Here is a 21,117-nt window from a genome sequence, read left to right on the forward strand (position 1 = left end):
CTTGTTATGAATAACCAAAGATAATCGTTTCACTTTTATCACTCTGGAGCTATTTTCCATAACTGGGGGTGAAACCAAATATTATAATAAAAGATGCTCTTTTCATCTGTTTTAGGACCCAGGGACAAAAAATAATTATAGCAAAAAATGTTATTACTCTTATCACTTAGGAAGTAACAAGAATTTTAGAATCTCTGTTCCAAGAACTGAGACAAAGACCAAGTAACGTATTTCTTATTATATCAATAACATCAGGGAGTTCCCATCATGGCGCAGTGGTTAACGAATCCGACTAGGAACCATGAGGTTGCGGGTTCGATCCCTGGCCTTGCTCAGTGGGTTAACGATCCGGCGTTGCCATGAGCTGTGGTGTAGGTCGCAGACGCGGCTCGGATCCCGCGTTGCTGCAGCTCTGGCATAGGCCAGCGGCTAGGTCTCCGATTCAACCCCTAGTCCTGGGAACCTCCATATGCCATGGGAGCAGCCCAAGAAATGGCAAAAAGGCAAAAAAAAAATAACAATAATAATAAAAAATAACATCACAGTCATGGAGTCTGTTGACATTAAAAATGTAACAGTCAGTTATTTACCAGCAAAAATGGGTTTAACTGGAAATAGCATAGAGCTGCAATTCAGGACAAACAAGTTACAGCAAAAAACATAGGGAAGTTCAACAAAGAAGATTTCTGAAAGGAGGAGTTGGAAGATGTTGTTTTGAAATAAAGTCCACTGGAGAAAAGTGAGAATTCAAGGCAATGACACTTTCTCATTGGCTGAGTTGCTGAGGTGGTAGTTGATTTCTTGTAGGATATTCAACACATGTCTTTTCTTGTTGGGGCCTGTGATTGTTGAGGCCATCTGATTGATGATTCTTCCGTTGTGTCTGTAACTGACAATTTACCTGTAATTGACTTTGCGTGGTACTGCAAGAAAGCGCCCCCTTCTGGCCTCCTGATGCCATTTTAGTGAGGTTTCCCTTTATGACACACAGCTTTCAGTGTGTGTTAAACTTCAATTTTTTTTTTTTAAATGGCTATACCTGGGGTATGTGGACGTTCCCAGGCCAGGGACTGACTCTGAGCCACACCAGTTCCTTTAACCCACTGCACAGGGGCAGGGATCAAACAGTGCCTCACCTTCCCAGCCACCCAAGTCACTGCAGTCAGATTCTTAACGCACTGTCACAGTAGGAACTTAAACTTTGACTTTTTAAAAACCATTATTAATTTTTAAAAATCAGTAGATTTGAAGTAGAGTAACCATTTGTATGTTTTCCGCAAGTTCCTTTTTTTTTTTTTTTTTTTTTTTTTTTGTCTTTTTGCTATGTCTTGGGCGGCTCCCTCGGCATATGGAGGTTCCCAGGCTAGGGGTCTAATCGGAGCTATAGCCACCGGCCTACGCCAGAGCCATAGCAACGCGGGATCCGAGCCGCGTCTGCAACCTATACCACAGCTCACGGCAACGCCGGATCGTTAACCCACTGAGCAAGGCCAGGGATCGAACCCGCAACCTCATGGTTCCTAGTCGGATTCGTTAACCACTGCGCCACGACGGGAACTCCCCGCACGTTCCTTAATGGAAGTTTCCTTATGAACCCCACTGTCTGTGTGTATGCTTACATATGAAAAATAAACTAGAAACTGGAGTTCCTGTTGTGGCTCAGCAGTACAGCCTAGAAACTTCCATATGTCACACCTGCAGCCCTAGTGGCTCAGCAGAAATGAATCTGACTAGCATCCATGAGGACTTGGATTCAATCCCTGGCCCTGCTCAATGGGTTAAGGATCCAGCATTGCCATGAGCTGTGGTGTAGGTCGAGATGCAGCTCAGATCTGGTGTAGCTGTGGCTGAGGCTGTGGCCAGCAGCTACAGCTCCAGTTCGACCCCTAGCCTGGGAACCTCCATCTGCCACAGGTGCAGACCTAAAAAGACAAAAAAAAGAAAAGAAAAAAGAAAAAGAAAGAAAAGAAGAAAAGAAAAAGATACAACTGATAAAGTACTATTATTCAAAATATACAACGAAAAGGGAGCTCCTGGCTCAGCAGTTAACAAACCCAATGAGGATCCATGAGGATACGAGTTCAATCCCTGGCCTTGCTCAGTGGGTTAAGGATCTGGAGTTGCTGTGAGCTGTGGTGTAAGCCAGTGGCTACAGTTCCGATTTGACCCCTCACCTGGGAACTTCCATATGCCACAGATGCAGCCCTAAAAAGACAAAACAAAACAACAATAAGAAAACAATCTGATATTTAAAAGGACAAAACACTTGAACAGACATTCCACCAAAAGTAGATATACAGATAGCAAGTAAGCATATAAAAAGTATTCAGGAGTTCCCGTCCTGGCACATCGGAAATGAATCTGATTAGGAACCATGAGATTGGTGGTTCTATCCCTGGCCTCACTCAGTGGGTTAAGGATTCGGTGTTGCTGTGAGCTGTAGGTTGCAGACGTGGCTAGGATCTGGTGTTGCTGTGTCTGTGGTGTAGGCCAGCAGCTGCAGCTCCAAGTAGACCTCTAGCCTAGGAACCTCCATATGCCAAGGGTGCAGCCCTAAAAAGACAAAGACAAAAAAAAAAAAAAAAAAAAAAAAAGATTTTCAACATCATTTGTCATTAGGGAGTTGCAAGGTATAATAATGAAATACTGAGTTCCCATCGTGGCTTGGCGGGTTAAGAATGTGATGTAATATCCGTGAGGATTCCAGTTCCATCCCTGGCCCCACTCAGTGAGTTAAGTAAGGATCCTGCGTTGCCACAAGCTGCGGTGTAGGTCAAAGATGAGGCTTTGTTACCGTGTTTGTGGCTGTGGTCTGCAGCTACAGCTCTGATTAACCGCTAGCCTGAGGAACTTAACATATGCTTCGGGTGCAACTGTTAAAAAAAAAGAAGAAAAAGAAGCACCACTGCATACCTACTAGAATGGCCAAAATCAAAACCATTACAACACCAAATACTGGCAAGAATGCAGAGTCACAAGAACTCTCATTTGTTGCTGGCAGAAATATAAAGTGGTACAGCTACTTTGGAAGACAGTTTGGTCGTTTCTTACAAAACTAAACAAATTCTTACCATGTAATCCAGGAATTGAGATCCTTAGTATTCACTCAAATAAACTGAGAACTTATGCCTACACAAAAAAACTGCACATAGGTGTTTATAGCAGCTTTGTTCATAGTTGCCATGCCTTAGAAGCAACCAAGATTCCTTCAGCCGGTGAAAGGATAGAGAATCTGTGGTACGTTTAGATAATGGAATATTATTCAGAGCTAAAAAGAAATGAACTATCAAGCCATGAAAAGATGTGGAGGAAACTTAAATGCATATTACTAAGTGAAAGCAGCCAATTTGAAAAGGCTACATACAGTATGATTCCAGCTATGTGAAAAGACAAAACTGTGAAGACAGCAGTGGCTGCCAGAGGTTTGCATGGAGGGACAAATGAATGGGCAGAGCATAGAGAATTTTTAGGACAATAAATTATTCTGTATGATCTTACAATTGTAGATACAAGTTATTATACATTTGTCAAGAGCCATTGTCTGGACAGCACCTAGACTGAACCCTAATGTAAACTATAGAGTTTGGGTGATAAGAATGTGTCATTGTACAAAACTCTACTTAAAAGAGACACATGCACCCGCATGTTCATTGCAGCACTATTCACAATAGCCAGGACATGGAAACAACCCCAATGTCCATCAACAGAGGATTGGATTAGGAAGATGTGGTATATATACACAATGGAATACTACCCAGCCATAAAAAAGAATGACATAATGCCATTTGCAGCAACATGGATGGAACTAGAGAATCTCATCCTGAGTGAAATGAGCCAGAAAGACAAAGACAAAGACCATATGATATCACTTATAACTAGAATCTAATATCCAGCACAAATGAACATCTCCTCAGAAAAGAAAATTATGGACTTGGAGAAGAGACTTGTGGCTGCCTGATGGGAGGGGGGGATCGGGAGCTTGGGCTTATCAGACACAACTTAGAATAGATTTACAAGGAGATCCTGCTGAGTAGCATTGAGAACTTTGTCTAGATACTCATGTTGCAACAGAACAAAGGGTGGGGGAAAAATGTAATTGTAATGTATACATGTAAGGATAACATGACCCCCTTGCTGGGAAAATAAAAAAAAATTATATAAATAAAAGAAAATCTGGCAGAAGGGTTCTAACCAAAAAAAAAAAAAAAAAAAGAATGTGTCATTGTAGGCTCATCGTTTGTAGCAGATGTACCACTGTAGTGCAGGATTCTATCTTGGGGAAGTTTGAGTCCCTGTGAGAGCAGGAATATATAAAAACTCCCTGTACTTTCTTCTCTTTTGCCTGTGTACCTAAAACTGCTCTTAAAAATAAAGGTCAATACTTAGGGGGAAAAAAAAGTTTGGAAAGCAAATATGACAGGGGACAAGTAGGGCCGGGAAGGTGAGTCTGGCATTAGAGATGAGGAAATTCAAAAAATTAGGCAGACAACAGGCCAAATACCAGACAGGCAATCATAGATGGAATGATTAGCAGATACTGTTTAGGTCTGTGTAGACAAGAGGTGGTCACTGCAAGTCGAGGGAAGGGAACACATTTTGGGTCTGGATGAGCAGGCAGCGTCCTAGAGGAAGCAGAGCTAATGGGTGGAATTGCTGGGATCTGATCCCAGAGCAGAAGCATTTGCTTTTTGCCCTGTTCTAAACATTCTTCCAGGGGCTGGGCACTGGTCCCCTGAAGGCTTATTCTGAGTGAGCTGAAGACAGAGATACTAGGTCACATCAGAGTTTCCACCATTGTTTTCTTCCTTCTCTGTCTTATTTCCTTGTCAAGGTTCTGGCCACAGATCTACCCGTAAGGAAGCTAATGTAAGCTCCAGAGAAATGAAGGGCTTCAGAAGAAATTCCAGCAGAGAAGAATCTAATATATAAAGTCTCCTTCACCGAACTGCCAATTCCTTAAGGACAGAGCCCCAATTATAAAAGGCTTACTCAGGGAGTTCCCGTTGTGGCTCAGTGGTTAATGAATCCAACTAGGAACCATGAGGTTGCAGGTTCAATCCCTGGCCTTGCTCCGTGGGTTAAGGATCTGGCATTGCCCTGAGCTGTGGTGTAGGTTGCAGACGCGGCTTGGGTCCCGCGTTGCTGTGGCTCTGGCATAGGCTGGTGGCTACAGCTCCAATTGGACCCCAAGCCTGGGAACCTCCATATGCCATGGGAGCGGCCCAAGAAATAGCAAAAAGACAAAAAAAAAAAAAAAAAGGCTTACTCAGTAGGGCAAAGTTGTTATTCATCCTAATAAAAACACTAGCGATGAAACAGGTCTAGGGGAAGTCCTTGGGGAGTTATACCATCTCAACTCTGTCCTTTTGCCTTTCCACTTCCAGGATCGACACTGGAATCTAGGCCCTCATCACCTCACATCCGAGTGTGACACCAGTCTCCTGAGGGACATCTCTGCCTCTAGTTTAAGTCCCATGCCGGGGCCAGCTCAGCGGGATGGGGCTGAAGAACGGGTGCTGTGGAACTTAAGGAAAAAGTTAACATAAAACAAGACACAGAGACATTTATCTTAAGTAAAGGTGGGAACCGGGGGACTCAAGGTCCTGCCTCAAGAAACCACACGCTTTTATTGTGCTCTTTAGATGAGATCACGTGAGGAGTGGCTATGGGTGGATGATACAGGGTTTGTTTACTATTATATAAGTTCTTTTACTATTTTAAAAGCCACTTAGCTGGTAAAAAGTTAAGCTCTTACTCTGACCTCTAGGCACATAACAGTTCTTAAGCTTAAGCCATTTACTGTTTTTCAAGCAGGAAGATGGGATAAAGTAAGGCAAGAAGATGGGATAAAGTAAAGAAGGACAAGATGGAGTTTTCAAAGAAACATGTCTTGCGACATCTCCCCTTTTTTGTTTTTGCGGGAAGACAAAAATAGTTCTTGCAACTTTTTTCATTTCTTCTTGAATTATTCACTTCTTACATCTATAGACAGAACACAGTCCAAGTTAAGTCTCAGAGTCCAAATTAAGTCTCACGTGGAACTCCTTGGGCTTCTGCTGTGCGTAGACTGACCAGCTTCCAGGGGTGGCCAGAGCAGGGCTTAGCACTCTGATGATGGCGAAGGGATTCTCTGGAACTTGACCATGAAGAGATTCTCAAGGTGCTGTACAGCCTCCCTGGTGTCCATGTCAGCAGCGGATGCAGCCTTCTTCACTCTGATGTGATGGATCCATGGGGCAATACCCGCAACCTTTATAGCAGTTGGGCTTGCTATGCGACCCTCAGTTTACAAATGTTAATAAATGGCCACAAAGAATGTATCAAAGCCCATATCCCTACGCTGACTGAGTTAAAAATCTGCCTTAATTCCCCCCCTTTGAGTTGGAGACTCTAACTGTGGGAAAAGGGGCGACGACTGCTCTAACTTCTTCCTGCTGAAAAGGGGCATCGTTAGGGAAAGCAGTTAGGTCTCCACTCATGGAATGGTCAAGTGGGCTTTGATACATTGCTTTGGATACCTCAAAGAAATATTTTCACCAGGAGGAGGAGGTCAGCTGGTTCCACAGGGCAGCTCCAAAAGCTGGAGCTAGATTGGACAGCTCATGAATCTACTGATGAAGATCTAGCAGGGAATTAGACACATTCTGTGAACAATCAGGAATACAACATTTAGATTTTATAATAGCAGAGGTAACTCATATGATTTTTCTGATTTCTCTGGCTGGTTATGAAACATTTGCATGCCTTGGTCGGCATGTAATTGAAAGCTACCTTATGTCCTTTTGAACAGTATGATTTATGGCATCACCTTACTTTTAAAGTTAACTTACTCAAATATATTCTAAACAGTCCCCACCATGTTCAAAATTCTCTTCTCGATGTCCACTTGCCATACACCTTGTATCACTTTCTGTATCCATATTAGTCTGTCCCTTATTTTCCAACCAGAGCAATCAGCTTAAGACAGACTATCTTTCTTTTGCCTTAATAAGATGCAATTCCATTCCTCATTCCTTATATATTGGAAAACACACACATTCTACTTTTCTAAGGCAACCACGGACTGTCCTTTATAATTTCTAAAAACATGTTTTTCTTATAGAGACCATCTCAGGGTGGCACTGATCATATTGATTAATCATTTTAAATACCTTTAGTTTCTGTTTAGTAACTGATGTTTCAGTGTCTCATTTGACTTCTGTTAAACCTAGGTAAGATAAGATATTTTACCTAATGTTGACAGCTGTAACAACATGTATGTAGTTACCTTCCACATTTTAAGAATTTGTATATGCAAAACCTTAGTCAAGGAAATGCAGAATAAAGGCATCTTTTAAATCTAGTCCATTAAAAGCAGGCATAAACCTTGATTAGGCTCCATTGGCATGTGCATTGAGGCTTTAACCCCTCACAAAATCTCTTTCTAAAAGAGGAGTTGGACTCTGAAACAATCAGAAAGGTATTGAGAAAAGAAAATGGGTTCCCAGTCACAACTCAAAGGTTGTGTAAAGAATTTTGTAACTGGCTTGCCAGAAATATAAATGTGGCAGATTCATAAGGGAGGGGCCCAGGATTGGAGAGGAGGACTGAAAATTGGCTCTGTATTCCTGCATTTAGAGTCACCCAGGGCTGAGTGGTGATAAGGACAGGAGCCATTATGGAAATGTTCCATCAGTCTTGATCCTGGGCCTGAGGGGTCAACCACAGAGACCTTCGTCTTCAGGGGGGATCCCTCTTCCAGTGATCTCTGAGTCTTGGGGCATTCCCATTTAAAGGGTCCCTCTTTTCCACAGAGGAAACAGGCTCTGGGCATAGGTCTGCCCTAGTCTTCTCACCTTGGAAACTCCCAGGTTGACTCCCTGTAGCACCATAACTAGAGCCTCAGACTTTTCTCAGTCTCTCCTCTTGTTCTCTATTCATTCTTCCTGGCCCCGATTATAACATACTTGAGTTGCTACTCTGAGGAGGTGCTTCAGGTCCTGATGAGGGCCAAAAGCCAATTTTTGGAGCTTTCTCCATATATCTGGCACCAATTGAGCTATGAATTTATCCTTAAGAATTATTTGGCCCTCCATTGTTTCTGGGTTCCTTTGTATGTTTTCTCAATGCCTTTCTGAGTCTTTCTAAGAAAGCTGATGGACTCTTTTTCCCCTAGTAAACCTTCAATAGTTTTTAATGGGCTTTACTCATGAGGCTTTTAATCCCTGTACTATACAAGTAATAAAATGATTTCTATGCCGGTTGTGAGAACACTCACTGCGATGGAAACCAAAGTAAAGAGAGCTAGGACCAAATTATTTGGAGTGAGAGGCTTTCCTTCTCTTAGTAGATTTTCAGCTTCTCGGGTTAGATGTTTGATCTGACCCCAAGTGGGAAGATGAGCCCTTATCATCCTCCTTCTGGGGTCTGGAGGCAAGGGATGCTTCACAGCCTTGCTTATGATATGGTTTGATTCTTCTTGATGGAATCCAAACAGGTTGTAATCCATGACCTGGTGAAATACAAGCATATCCCTACCCCACGTGATAAGTTTTCCTGGAGACCAGAAGTTTGTTAATGGATCCTGCCACCAAATCAAGGGCTGTTCAGCATGAGAAAAGTTAATCTTATTTTGTTCTGTATAAAAATGTCTCTCTGCAGCTGTTTTTTCACCAGAGACCAAATTTAAAAAATTTGAAGTGAGTAAGCTTTTGTTTAAAAGTATTTGTTGTGACTTAACTATTTCTGGGTCTCCCCCTTTTTGTTTTTGAAAAGCCTGTTTTACATATAAATTGGCTCGTTCCACAATAGCCTGTCCTTGGGGGTTGTAAGGGAGACCAGTAGAGTGAGTAATATGCCATGTATCTAGGAACATTTTAAGTTGAGAACTGATATAAGCTGGACCATTAGCAGTTTTAATTGCTTGTGGCAGGCCCATGACTGCAAAACAGGCATATAAATGATGAATAACATGTTTAGCAGATTCACTAGATTGCGGAGTAGCCCAAATAAATTTAGAGTAAGTGTCAATACATACATGAATAAATGACAATTTCCCAAAAGACGAATAATGAGTAACATCCATTTGCCAGAGAGCATTTGGGACAAATCCCCTAGGGTTAACTCCAGGCTTGGATTGAGAAGGATTGTTAATAATTTGACATGCAGGACATTAGCGACAGTCATCCTAGCTTTAGCCCATGTTATTCCAAATCTCTTTTTAAGGCCTTGAACATTTACATATGTTAAATCATGAAAATGTTGAGCTTCTTGTAACACAGGTGTCACCAAGCAGTCAATTTCTTTATTTCTTGCAACTAGGGGCCCAGGTAAGTTAGTGCTCTGATATGAGTAATATAAAATGGGTATCTTCTTTCCCTTACAACAGTTTGTAATTCTGTAAACAAGTCAAATAACAAGATAGGTAAATTTTGTTTAATGGTAGCAGTTTCAATCATTTTGGCAGCATGAACGAATCAGAAAGACTATTGATAGGCTCAGGATAATCCCTCAAGGCATGGATTACAGCAGTTAGTTCAGCCTGAAAGCCCAGGTGTTTCTATAATTTTAGATTGATTAGCCACATAGCCTTCCCTTTACTACTCCCATCAGTAAAGATCACAGGGGCTTCAATGATGGGTGAATCCTTCACCTTTTTTGGAAGACTCCATTGAGTTTGCTTTAAAAATTGTAAAATAGGGTTTTTTGGATAATGATTATCTATTGATCCTACATAATCTGCAAAGGCAATTTGCCAACCTATATGGTTTTGAAAAAAAATTTGGATTTCCTTAACAGTTAAACTAACAATTATATGATTCAAATCTTTTCCGGACATTTGTACACAATGAGTACGACCTTTTAGAATAAGTTGTGCCATCAAGTCCAGGTACGGAGACAAAGACTTCGTGACATTATTGGGAAGAAAAAGCCATTTGAGAATATTTTCTAATTGCATCAATATTCCCATGGGGGAATGAGGAGAAGGTATAATTACTAACTGAATGGGCTGTTTTAGATTGACCCGACTTAGTTGCGAGTTTTGTATTTTACTTTCAATCTTCTTTAGTTCCTCTTCCGCTTCTGCAGTTAGAAAGTGGGGGCTGTTTAATTTAGAATCTCCCCTAAATAAGGAGAAAAGGTTTGACAGTTCATATGTAGGAATCCCCAAACAAGGTCTGAGCCAATTAATGTCTCCTAAGAGTTTTTGTAAATCATTTAATGTAGAAATTTGATCTCTTCTCAATTCTACCTTTTGAAAGTAAAGAAGGACAAGATGGAGTTTCCAAAGAAACATGTCTTGCGACAACTTCACATATGTCCAAACTCCCTATCAGGCTATCTAGAACGACCCACTCTTTTAAAAAAATTTTCAATTGGAATTCCCGTGGTGGCGCAGTGGAAACGATTCTGACTAGGAACCATGAGACTTCGGGTTTGATCCCTGGCCTCTCAGTAGGTTGACGATATGGCATTGCCATGAGCTGTGGTGTAGGTCACAGACGTGGCTCGGATCTGGCGTTGCTGTGGCTGTGGCATAGGCCGGCGGCTACAGCTCCCATTCGACTCCTAGCCTGGGAACCTCCATATGCTGCAGCTGCAGCACTAAAAAAACAAACAAAAAAGACAAAAAATAAAAAGACAAAAATAAATTTTTTACAAATTAAAGTATAATTGATTTACAATGTTTTGCCAATTTCTGCTGCATAGCAAAGTGACCCAGTCATATATGTGTGTGTATATATATATATATATATATATATGCATTCTTTTTCTCATATTATCTCCCATCATGTTCCATCACAAGAGATTAAGTGTGGTTCCCTGTGCTGTACAGTAGGATACTCACTCTTTTATAATCCGTGTTTGTCTCCTTACTAGCATGTTTCTTAGGACAAGGATTTTGCCTTACTCAGTCTTACTCATCATTTTATTCCCAATACCTAGAATAGTGCTGACCATTCATTCATAGGTTTTGACTATTCAATTGGTATTTATGGTGTTCAGTAAGTATTAAATAAGTGAATAAATCATTTGATGAATGAATAAATCCACAACCTGACTCTTATCAGTTTAAATGTTGTTGTTTTTCTTTTTCTCATGTGAATCTTTTGCTTGAGAGCTACTCATTGTTCCCTGACCGCATCATGTAGCTTGCCCCTCTGTGATTTTACTCACACCGTTTCTGCAGTTTGTAATATGCTTCTCTCTCTTTTCTGATAAAGACCTCCATTTCCTTTATGGCCAAGACCAAATCCCACCTTCAAGGTGAATTTTGGTCCAATCATCCAAAGCTTCATTGACCAACTCTCTCATCTTCCATGATTTTTATGGTCTGTATCTATTCAGCACACATTTTATGTACATTTTCTTTTAAGTATCTATTCTAGTCTAAGTACTTTCCCAGTTACTATTTAAACCCTTTGAATTCAGGAATCCTGTTTTATGTCTGTTTTTATTTCCAATACCTAATCTAATACTACAAGTTTTTTTTTTGTTTTTTTTTTTTTTTTTGGTCTTTCTGCCTTTTCTAGGGCCGCTCCCAAGGCATATGGAGGTTCCCAGGCTAGGGGTTGCATCAGAGCTATAGCCACTGACCTACGCCAGAGTCACAGCAACGCAGGATCTGAGCCGAGTCTGCAACCTACACCACAGTCACAGCAATCCCGGATCCTTAACCCACTGAGCAAGGGCAGGGATCAAACCCACAAACTCATGGGTTTTTTGTGTTTGCTTTTTGTTTTTTTTGCACTGATACATGTCATAAGAGACCTGGGACTTGATTTAGATTATAAAGGGAATAATTTAGATTGTAAGTGAATCTAATACCTAAATGAATACCTACAAGTGAATAATTAAGCTTTTAAAACTTGGGGGTAATATTTCCATCAAATTTAATCCTAGTCTATATATACATTTGTGTACCCATATATCCATTTACCAGAATATGCACAGAGCTGCAATTACATCTGGTTGTTGCCCTATGTTGATGTAACATGGATCATTTTTCAAAGGCAAATATTATAGTGCATCCCAGGACACCTGTGTTCACACGATCAGTTCTTTGAAACTATATTTGGATGTACAAGCTATTAAAAGCTTCTTGTACTGAGTGACCTTTCAGGCAGAATTTAGATTGAATACTCACACGGCTGCGGCCTGTTACTGAGTGGAAGACAACAGGAAGCCCTGGATTTGGAGCTCTATTGGGGGTTTTGTTTTATTTGTTTTGTTTCTTTTCATTTTGTCTTAAGAAGATGAACCGTGAAACCACAACCCTGATATCCTTAAAGGAGACAATGACAAGGTTGCTAAGGGCTACAGGGAGGGAGCAAGCATGGGTTTGCTTTTCTGGGAAGATGGGTAAGAGGAGAAGAAGGAAGAATAAAAGTAGGCAAAGAACAAGAGACGTGCTAATTAGAATTCTTTCTCTGTCAAAGTGTTTAAAATTTTCCAGGTTTTTAAAAAAATGTAAATAATAAAAGAAAATCTACTCTCAAGTGCTATAATTCTAATTCTGTTAATGCATGTGTTATATGCTAGGTTTACAAAAAATAAGTAAAATGTGGTTTCTGCCCTCAAGGAACTCACAGCCTTAGGGACAGCAAAAGTTCAAAAATACTTAAAAATTTAAGGTGACCAACCTTATAATGGTGATGTTCTTAAAGGGCTATGAGAACATGAAGAGAGAAATTAATTTTGCCTTTGACACTAGGAAAAAAGAACCCTTCAAAGAACCCTTCTGGGAGTTGTCATTGGGGTGCAGTGGACATGAATCCAGTTAGGAACCATGAGGCTTCAGGTTTGATCCCTGGCCTCGCTCAGTGGATCAAGGATCTGGCGTTGCCGTGAGCTGTGGTGTAGGCCGGCAGCTATAGCTCCGATTGGTGCCCTAGCATAGGAACCTCCATATGCCTCGGGTGTGGCCCTAAAAAGTAAAACAAACAAAACAAAATCTTCTGAAAGTGTAAGTAAGAGTTTGTAAGAAATAAAAATGTGGGTGGGTACTGGCCGAGGAAATAGTACATGAAAGCCACCGATGCTTGGAATCGCATACTGTATTTAGCAGCTGGATGTCTCACTTGAGGGGTGGTTAAACTGTGTGAGAGGACCAACAAAAGATGGGGGCAAAAGGTAAAGAGGTTTATGTTTCCTGCTGAGGAGATCTGTCCTGGCACTAGCACTATCAATGGGCAAATCAGGGCTGCATAAAAGATATATAATATTTGAGTTATGAGATCAGAATTGTGCCTTAGAAGACTATCTCTGGAGGACAGATTGGAGGTGAAAAGAAATCCAGTTAGATTACTGTAATCCTGGTGATTCATTGTTTTAGTAGAGATGAAGAGGAGGGCATAGGTTAGAGACACATTGATGAAGAGCAAGAAAAAAAAATGATGAGTTATTCTGAGATTTCTAGTTCAAGGAATTGGGTAGATGGTGATGCTATGAGCTGAGCTGGAGAAGTGTAGTAGACACACAGATGTGCAGACATTTAGGATTTATTTGGAATGATCTGGAATGCCTTTTGGTGAGAGGATTCTGAACTGTTCCAATTGTAAACTTTTATACTGATTGGCAAAGTAGAGTTTATCTCTAGAGTTCCAGCTGGAGATGACTTGGAAGCAATATGTTTTTAAGGTCTAAACGTTAATACAAAGTGTTTGCCAGATAAATAGTTTTGATTTATATATAGAGAGATTGCTGGCATATTAGGTCATACAAGCCAGTTCTCCTCCAAAAATGCACAGTTCATGCGGAGCCTTATCTGTATGTAAATAGAATCTGAGGCAGTGAGAAAATTCCATTGCCAAAATCTCAGAAGATGGGGCAGGAGAGGACTGGTACTTAGTAGATTCAGCTTAAGACAGTTGAGTTTGACAGCACCATCCAGGTGGAGAAGTGTAAAACATAGTTGAGTATAAAGGTCTGGCGCTTAGGTCTGAAGCTAAATTAGTCTTGGGAGAAAGTGAAGACCAAGAGAAGGTGGTCAACGATAGAACCCTAGGGAACCACAACAGTGTTCAGGTCACTAGGGACATAGAGACTCAGGGAAGTTCCTTTAAGAAAGACAATGTGGGGAGTTCCTGTTGTGGTGCAGTGGTTAATGAATCCGACTAGGAACCATGAGGTTGCAGGTTCAATCCCTGGCCTTGCTCCGTGGGTTAAGGATCTGGCGTTGCCATGAGCTGTGGTGTAGGTCGCAGACGCAGCTGGGATCCCTCATTGCTGTGGCTCTGGTGTAGGCCGGCGGCTACAGCTCTGATTTGATCCCTAGCCTGGGAACCTCCATATGCCGTGGGAACAGCCCTAGAAAAGGCAAAAAGACAAAAAGAAAAAAAAAAAAAGAAGAAAAAGACAATGGCTTCAGACGAGTGAGTTGTTCCCATTCTTTGTGGTTTATTTTTTCATTTTTTTGTCTTTTGTCTATTTAGGGCCCGCACCCTCAGCATACGGAAATTGCCAGGCTAGAGGTCTAATCAGAGCTGTGGCCACGTGCCTACACCACAGCCACAGAAACGTGGGCTCCAAGGCACGTCTGTGACCTACACCACAGCTCACGGTAATACCGGATCCTTAACCCACTGAGTGAAGCCAGGGATAGAACCCACACCCTCATGGATCCTGGTTGGGTTTGTTAACCGCTGAGCCAAGATGGAACTCCAGTTCTCTGTGGTTTAGTCACATAATTCTGGTGCCACAGCATCCTCTGATGATCAGGGCTGTTCAAAGTTACTCAGACCCCTCCTTGGGTTATACTGCTTATAACCCAATTCACGAACATCAGAGATATCAATGATAAGAGACATGTTTTATTACTTCTTTGTACAACCTCTGCTGTTGGGGGACAGGCATAGAGATGCCCAAGAAACAGCCCCTGGAATTTCCCTTGTGGCACAGCAGGTTAAGGATCTGGCTTTTTCGCTGCAGAGTGGCTCAGGTCGCTGCTGTGGTGTAGGTTCAATCCCTGGCCCCAGAAATTCCATATGTTGTGGGCGTGTCCCCCCCTCAAAGAAATAGTCTCTGATCCCCTCCATCCAAGAGCTTACAATTCATGAAAAGCTAACTCTAAAAATAAAGCAGTGGATGGGAAACAACAAGTAATAGAAACAATCCCTGTGAGAGAGACAGAGGCTGGAAGGAGCTCTCCAGGTAGAAAGGCTGCAAGATTCAAGAAGGAGCAGAATTTGAGTTTATCTTTGATGAATAGGACTTGGACAGCCAGAATAATGTAGAGGAGTTCCTGCTGTGGCCCAACAGGTTAAGAATACAACCGTAGTGTCTCAATCGCTGCAGAGGTGTGGGTTCCATCCCTGGCCTGGTGCAGTGGGGTTAAAGGATCTGGTGTTGCCACAGCTGCCACATAAGTCTCAGCAGTGGCTTGGATTCAATCCCTGGCCCCCATTCCCCCCCACCCCCAAAAAAGAATAATGTAGAGAAAGCCACCTTGATAAATATTGGTCTCAGAACCAGTTAGCTATAAGCTGTTAGGCCTCAGTCTTTTTGGAACTCAATTTATCCGCAAAATAGTAAAAGTGACTTCACTTCTTATGGTTGCAATAAGAATCAAATTAATTCTTGTACAAAACGCTTTCTAAAATATAAACTGCAATGGAGTTCCCATCATGGCTCAGCAGGTTAAGAACCTGACTAGTATCTGTGAGGATGCAGGTTATATCCCTGGCCCTGCTCAGTGGGGTAAGAATCTGGCATTGCTGTGGCTATGGTGTAGGCTGGCAACTGCAGCTTCAATTCAACCCCTAGCCTAGGAACTTCCATATGTCATAGGTGTGGCCCTAAAAAGAAGAAAAAGGTATAAAGTGTGATACAGAGATAAGACAGGGCAGATATTGAGGTAATTAGACAATTCACATGTTTGGCAGTGTATGGAATGCAAGAACTAGGATGGATGACTAGGGAGAATGGCGAATGGGAACATGTGTTCATAACCTTAAAATTTCAATAGCTACCCAAATTTGGTAGTGCTTTTATTATCCCCTTACCTTAAAGCAAAACCTTAGTTTCGTGCCTTGACCTAAATTAACTCTTGATTTGTTTACACTATAGAGTAGACCACAAACTTCAAGCTTTAGAAGCACAGTTTAAAGAACTGGACTTTACCAAGGATAACCTGGCACAGAAATTTGAACATCATAGCAAGACTTTGGCAAACCAAGTAGCTCAAGATGAACTATGGACAGCAGTTCTGTCACTCAAGTGAGTATCCAATCAGAAATCAGTGAAAGAAACAAAGAAAAAGAAAGAAAAGAAAGCAGTAGATTTTGTGGTTCTGTGAGAGCCTGCAGTGGTCATTCTAAAATTGGATTTCTTGGAGGAGTTCCCGTCGTGGCTCATCTGGGAAGGGGCCTTAGTTTCTACAGAATTCAAAGACATACATCAATTACTACTATTTGCGTGTGTGTGTGTGTGTGTGTGTGTGCGCGCGCGCACTTTTTAGTGCTGCAACTCCCATGGCATGTGGAGGTTCCTGGGCTACGGGTTGAATCGGAGCTGTAGTTGCCAGCCTACACCATAGCTTGTGGCAAAGCCAGATCCCCAACCCACTGAGCAAGGCCAGGGATCAAACCCACAACCTCACAGTTTCCAGTCAGATTCATTTCCACTGTGCCACGATGGGAACTCCTTCAAATTGTTGTGTATCCCTTGAGGAGGAGCTAAGACTCTTAATGCTGAACTATTGTTTCTTGATAGCTTTCCCTGTTCTTGCATTCCCTCACTTCCCTTAAGATCATTGATTACTGAGACCTGTTCAAGAGCAAGCTTTGTGGCCAGGCTTAGACCCACAAGATGGCTTCTCTTACGTCAAGAGAGCCATGCCTGGTTCTATTTTTCTGGGGACCTGCTACCCCATTGGCTTGCAGTTCTCCTAGTAGTTTAGATACTTCCTTGAATTATCCTAACAAAATTCATTTTACGTTGGTACATAGAGCTTAAGATGCTCTCCACATTTTTTGTAGGTTCACCCCAATGGAATTGAATATTTTATACAGCTATGTCATTGAAGTCCTCATTTGCTTGCACACCCGTGTACTTGAGGAGCTGCCAGACCTGGTGAGAGGTCTTCCCACCTTAACCTCCATCCTTAGACGAAAAGTCAAGAACAAGCGCATTAGAGTTGTGTGGGAGTCTGTCCTGGCGGAGTGTGGGCTGCAAGAAGGAGACATCACAGCACTTTGTACCTTCTTTGTAGCACATGGTAACAAGGCAGAACACTATATTGCTAAAGTAAGGCAGATGTATATAAGGGATGTCAATTTTTTGATCACTAACATGGTAAAGAACCAAGCTCTGCAGGATGGTTTGCTGAAGGCTGTTCAGGTCATTGAGAAGGGGAAAGCAGTGAGGGCTCCCGAAGAGCAGAAGTCATCCCTCAAAGAGTTGATGCCAACTGTCAAAAGCTAATCTGTTACCCTAGACCCAGAGATTCCACTTCAAGTTTTTGCTCTTGCAAATGGGAAAAAAAAAAAAATATATATATATATATATATACACACACACACACACAATTTAGTACAGGCTTATTTTTACAGCAAAAGTGAGGGGAGTATTAAATTGTGATATACTGATGCAATGGATACTTTCTGTGGAGTAATATAAGAGAATGAAGAAGTTCTTCATGTAATTGTATAGTAGTATGGAGTTATCACCAAGATGTGTTGTTTGAAAATATTTATTTCCAATGTATATTTTTAAAATGGAAAAAAGGCAAAAACAAATATACAGGTTAATATATCTATAAATGTCATAAACTTTTTCTGGAGAAATACATTAAAAAGTGATAACAGAATTCCTATTGTGGTTCAGTGGGTTAAGAACCCAACTAGTATCCATGAGGATGTGGGGTTTGATCCCTGGCCTCGATCAGCAGCTTAAGGATCCGTCATTGCCGCAAGCTGTGGCATAGGTCCCAGATGTGGCTTGGATCTAGCATTGCTGTGGCTGTGGCATATGCCAGCAGCTGCAGCTCCTATTGACCCCTGGCCCAGGAACTTCCATATGCCTTTGGCCCTAAAAAGACAAAAAAAAAGGGAGGTCCCATCATGGCACAGTGGAAACGTATCTGACTAGGAACCATGAGGTTGCGGTTCGATCCCTGGCCTTGCTCAGTGAGTAAAGGATCCGGCATTGCCCTGAGCTGTGGTGTAGGTCGCAGAATCCAGACGTGGCTCGGATCCTGCATTGCTGTGGCTGTGGCGGAGGCCAGCGGCTACAGTTCTGATTCAACCCCTAGCCTGGGAACCTCCATATGCCGCCGGTGCAGGCCTAAAAGACAAAAAACAAAAAACAAGTGATAACATTGTTTAACTTAGAAAACTGAGAGGCTAGGGGCTCAAAGTTAGGAGGAAGTGTTTTCTTTCTTTTTTTTTTTTTTTTTTTTTTTTTTTTTGCTTTTTTAGGGCCACACTCCCACGGCATATGGAGGTTCCCAGGTTAGGGGTCAAATCAGAGCTGTGGCAGCCAGCCTATACCACAGCCACAGCAACGCAGGATCCAAGCCACATCTACAACCTCCACCACAGCTCACGGCAACGCCAGATCCTTAACCCACTGAACAAGGCCAACGATCGAACCCGCGACCTCATGGCTCTTAGTCCATTCGTTTCTACAGCGCCACGACGGGAACTCCAGCAGGAAGTCTTTTCATTGTCAATCCATTTTGTGGTTTTTGAATTTTGAACCATGTGAATGTATTATGTATTAAAAGATAAAGAAGCAAAAAAAAAAAAAAACCTAACATTTTGCATGTTGGTGTACATTTTCTCTCTAGTATATAGTACTACAGTTACTTCAACTAGAAAGGGAACTCACACTGACCATTTGTTTACATTTTTTGAATACCAAATGCCACATGCAGTAGGCGCTGTGAAGAAAAGAAACATTTTAAGTGTGGACCCTGCCCTACAGGTAAAGCATTATTTGGGACGTACACATTCAGGAAAACCAGAATGAGTAGCTCTTTGTAGAGATGTTGGGTAGAGAAGAATGAGAAGTAATACGAGATGATGTGTTACCTTGGTTCCTCCAGAAAATAGGTTGCTTGCCAGATACAAGTACTCAGTCTTGTCCTTTTCTAGACACACTGTTTAGAGAAACCATGCCTTGCAAGTGTTACTGAACCAAATTTGGGTCTGCTCATCATGCAGCAAAGCCAATCTACGGGCACAGGGTTATGGTGAAGGAAAGTGCAGCATTTACTGCAGGGCACCAAGCAAAGAGAATGGTCAGCTCATTCTTGGAAACACCAGAACTCTCCATGGCTTTCAGGGAAGGGTTTTATAGGCAATATTTGGTGTGGGAGTTGTAGCTCATGACCTTTCTTCTGATTGGTCAGTGGGGAGCTTACAGGGTGGTGTCTGGGGAGTCTTAATCATCGGACTTTCTGGTTCTAACCTGCATAGGTTCTTGTGATCAGCATGTAATCCCCATTCTTCACGGGGTGGGGGGGAGTGGTGCTTAGTTTCAGATTATTATGTATATTACATGCGGAGGAGCTAGGACTGCTTGGTCATTGAGTACTATTTAAACCATCACTACTTTTTGACTGCTTTCCCTTTGTTTTTGCATTCTCTCATGTCCCTCACTAGTAACTGCTTTGGTCTGCTCTTGGAACTCAGGGAAGACCTAGGAAACAAAAGCCTTTTTTTCCCTACAACTGAGAAATGGGACAAAATGGAGCTTTTGTTCCTGGGAGGGGCCTGGAGGGTCCTTCTTGGTTTCAACCCCTCCTTTGCTTTGATACTCCTCAGTCCTGTTGGGATAAGAAATGAAGCACAGTTTTGGATTGAGAGGTTAGTCACAGGGAACTTTAGGGTGTGTGTGTGAGGGGGCTTATTTTCAATAGAAAGGAAAGAGAATTCTCTACTGTGCTCACTCTACTGTTTCCAACTGGCCAAAATTTGCTCTTTGGGGAGTGACACCCCACCCCCAACACTTTCAGGATGCATCATCCGAGCCCTCATAGCAGCCACTGGGAAGCCAGTGCCTGCACTGTTCAGTGCCATGTATCACAGTAGTCCAGAAATGGAAGGAGGAGCTAGAGATTCCAGAAATGCAACTGGTTAGTCCCAGTCAGAAGAAGGTACTGTGGGTCCAGAAAGTAAATAAGACCAGGGAAATCTGAGCAATGGATGAAATGTACCTATTAAACAAGACACAGGTACAAGAAAAATAGAAATCTAAATGCAAGTGTTAGACAATAAGATTATAATAAAAAACACAATCACTAGGCAATATATGATTGAATTCAGAAGAGGGATATTATTGTGTGATGGAGAAATACCTTCTGGAGGAAGTACACTGAACTGATCCTTGAGGTAGGCAAAATCACAAAGCAACTTATTTAGGATAAATTGAGATTTCAAGCAATGGCCTGAAAGCACAAGATTTGCACAAGACAGTAAATGAATCACAACTGAATGTTTGAAAGAATAATGGGAGATTCCAAGGGAAAGGCATGTTGGCTCCATACTAGGGAGCCTGGAATCCCAGGCTAAGGATTGATACCATGGACAACTGGATGATAACTAGCTTTATGAAACACATTAAAAACAAAACAAAAGCTCCCAAAACACTTTACAAAAGACCCACACCTCCTAGTTTTGGCTTCATCTGGAAAACACTTACCTTCCCAGCCTGAATAACCTTAGCAAACCCCAAAGACCTTAAAGACTTTTCAGGCAGTGACTTTCTTTTCTCTTCCTCCACAGCCTCTGTCTCTAACTGTAGGAGAAAATATCCCTATAAAAAGGTAGAAAGGAGGAGTTCCCCTTGTGGCACAGTGGTTAACGAATCCGACTAGGAACCATGAGGTTGCGGGTTCGGTCCCTGGCCTTGCCCAGTGGGTTGGGGATTCGGCGTTGCCATGAGCTGTGGTGTAGGTCACAGAGGAGGCTTGGATCCCGCGTTGCTGTGGCTCTGGCGTAGGCCAGTGGCTGCGGCTCCGATTCGACCCCTGGCCTGGGAGCCTCCATGTGCCGCGGGAGCGGCCCAAGAAATAGCAAAAAGACAAAAAAAAAAGGTAGAAAGGAGAGACACCCCCCCCCCCCCCCGTCATGATGACTAAGCAAAGTCCAGCCACCTGCCCCTAACCACCCCTCCCTCACGCATCTGCTGCAG

At 42.2% G+C, this 21,117-nt stretch overlaps 1 protein-coding gene across 2 annotated transcripts in view; it reads left to right on the forward strand.

Annotated features, from left to right (window-relative positions):
- Positions 1-18,731, forward strand: part of WDR53 (WD repeat domain 53) — a 61,174-nt gene extending 42,443 nt beyond the window's left edge. Inside the window, exons 1-3 of one of the 2 annotated variants that reach the window (XM_021070156.2) lie at positions 12,102-12,286; positions 16,048-16,197; positions 16,959-18,731. In XM_021070156.2, coding sequence (XP_020925815.1) covers positions 12,237-12,286; positions 16,048-16,197; positions 16,959-17,403 — 645 coding nt within the window. In that variant the 5' untranslated portion in view covers positions 12,102-12,236 and the 3' untranslated portion in view covers positions 17,404-18,731. Of the gene's footprint in view, positions 1-12,101; positions 12,287-16,047; positions 16,198-16,958 lie in introns of those variants that run through there. The other variant, XM_084990822.1, reaches the window with a different exon arrangement.
- Positions 18,732-21,117: the final 2,386 nt, after the last annotated feature.

The sequence above is a fragment of the Sus scrofa genome, chromosome 13 (genome assembly GCF_054392235.1).
Source record: "Sus scrofa isolate SSC_HxYL_T2T_F1_AM1 chromosome 13, Sscrofa_HxYL_maternal_Yorkshire_Landrace_v2.0, whole genome shotgun sequence".
NCBI classification, from domain to species: Eukaryota; Metazoa; Chordata; class Mammalia; order Artiodactyla; family Suidae; genus Sus; species Sus scrofa.